Raw genomic sequence first — 2032 nt, 5'->3', positions numbered from 1 at the left:
CCCCCTTCCACCCCCTTTCTCCTCGCATTCCCCCTCCACACTCTACGTACCAGTCGCGAAGCCTGCTGCTCCACCGCCCCCGGCGAATGCTTGAGACAAGGCTCGTCCTCTGTCGGATTCGGGTCCGGGTCCGGGTGACGGTCCTGATCCACTGACAGCAGCAGCAGCCGATCCTCTTGGTCTAAAGGAGCGTCCGGGGCGGTAGGGCCCCCCGTATCCGCCATTGCTGTACGACTGAGCCGTGGCATGTGACCCGTGCAGGTAGCCGGGCCACCTGCCTGGGTAGTAAGGGTAGCTGCCCGAAGTAGCCTGGGCGCCGGAGTAACCAGTGGTATACCCGGGCAGACCACCAAACGATTGGGAACCGGAAGTAGCACTGGATGAGGTAGCTCCGTTTGCACCAAATGACTGGCCACCGGCAAATGACTGACCTAGGCCACCTTGGCTGGACCCAAAAGCCCCAGCGGTTGCAGTGGCACCTGATTGCCCTCCTCCGAAACCAGAACCAAAGGATCCCGAAGTGGCAGAAGAACCGGACTGCCCTCCAAACCCAGAAACTAAAGACCCAGCGTTTGCCGTTGCACCCGACAATCCCGCTCCAAATGACCCTGAATTGGCAGAGGCGCCTGAAAATCCACCCCCAAAACCAGAACCGTAGGACCCGGATGTAGCAGTTGCACCCGATAGGCCTGCCCCAAAACCGGGACCAAAGTAGCCTGAATTAGCGCCTGCCTGCGCACCCCCGTAACTAGAACCTAAGGATCCGGAGTTGGCAGAAGCCCCGGATACTCCAGTCGTCCCAAAGCCGGTTTGGTAAGTTCCTGCATTGGCCGTAGCGCCCGACTGGCCCCCGCCTAAACTAGATCCAAAGGACCCGGATGTAGCGGTGGCGCTCGATAAGCCAGCCCCAAAGCCAGAACCGAAGGATCCCGAGGTGGCCGCTGCACCTGCTTGTCCACCTCCAAAACCAGAACCGAAGGAGCCGGAGGTAGCAGTTGCTCCTGATTGACCACCCCCGAACCCTGACCCAAAGGTACCGGAGTTAGCGGTAGCCCCTGATACTCCAGTCGTTCCAAAGCCAGATCCAAAGGTGCCCGAGTTAGCAGTAGCCCCCGATACGCCAGTCGTCCCGAAGCCAGATCCAAAAGATGCTGAATTGGCAGTCGCTCCCGACAGACTTCCACCGAAACCAGATCCAAAAGAGCCGGAGGCAGCAGTGGCACCAGATAGTCCAGCTCCAAAGCCGGAACCAAAGGATCCAGCGGTTGCCGTAGCACTGGCTAGTCCTCCGAAACCGGAACCAATGGACCCGGATGTAGCACTGGCGCCCGATAGTCCGGCACCACCAAAACCGGAACCAAATGATCCGGAGGTTGCTGTAGCGCCCGCCTGTCCACTTCCGAAACCGGAACCAAAGGATCCGGAGGTAGCACTCGCACCAGATAGTCCGCCAGCCCCAAAACCGGTTCCAAAGGAGCCCGAGTTGGCAACAGCGGCTGACTGTCCACCACCAAAACCGGAACCGGAACCAATGGTCCCAGCTGTAGCAGTGGCGCTGGATACTCCCGCACCGAATCCGGGTCCAACAGGGGCAGGAGGCGCCGCGACAGGTTCAGTCTTTTCCGCTAAGCTGGCTGCTGTTGCCCCTGCCTCTGCCTGCTCTGCCTCAAGTGCCGGACCGGGTGGGCCTGACGTGACACCTGCTGATGGCACAGCTTCAGTGTTGAGAGACCCGGATGAAGCTGATGACTGTTCTGCTGCTCCACTCGCCGATTCGGACGTTTGGGCCGTTACTTCCGTTTGACCGCCCTCCAGAGATCCAGTACTTGCTGAACCGGATCCGGCAACCGCACCCCCAACTTGAGAAGACTCGAGTGTGGCCGCCTCTGAAGTTGCGGTTGCTGAGGCTTGACTTGACTCAACTTGTCCGGCGGTTGCCGTTGAGCCCGCTTGATTTCCTTCAATCCCGGTTTCAAACGAAATGCTGGACGCGATTTCCTTCAATCCCGGTTTCAAACGAAATGCTGGACGC

The 2032-nt window shown here is 59.6% G+C and overlaps 1 protein-coding gene across 1 annotated transcript; it reads right to left on the bottom strand.

Annotated features, from left to right (window-relative positions):
* Nucleotides 1–50: 50 nt before the first annotated feature.
* On the bottom strand, nucleotides 51–1500 carry LOC113207558 (uncharacterized; the record flags this gene model as incomplete). Its single annotated transcript, XM_052277030.1, has 1 exon — nucleotides 51–1500. A coding segment is annotated over one exon (1450 nt), but the record flags the coding sequence as incomplete, so codon positions are not given.
* Nucleotides 1501–2032: the final 532 nt, after the last annotated feature.

The sequence above is a fragment of the Frankliniella occidentalis genome, unplaced genomic scaffold, assembly GCF_000697945.3.
Source record: "Frankliniella occidentalis isolate FOCC.00 unplaced genomic scaffold, Focc_3.1 Scaffold5498, whole genome shotgun sequence".
Taxonomy (NCBI): Eukaryota; Metazoa; Arthropoda; class Insecta; order Thysanoptera; family Thripidae; genus Frankliniella; species Frankliniella occidentalis.
This window is presented reverse-complemented; position numbering and strand designations above follow the sequence as displayed.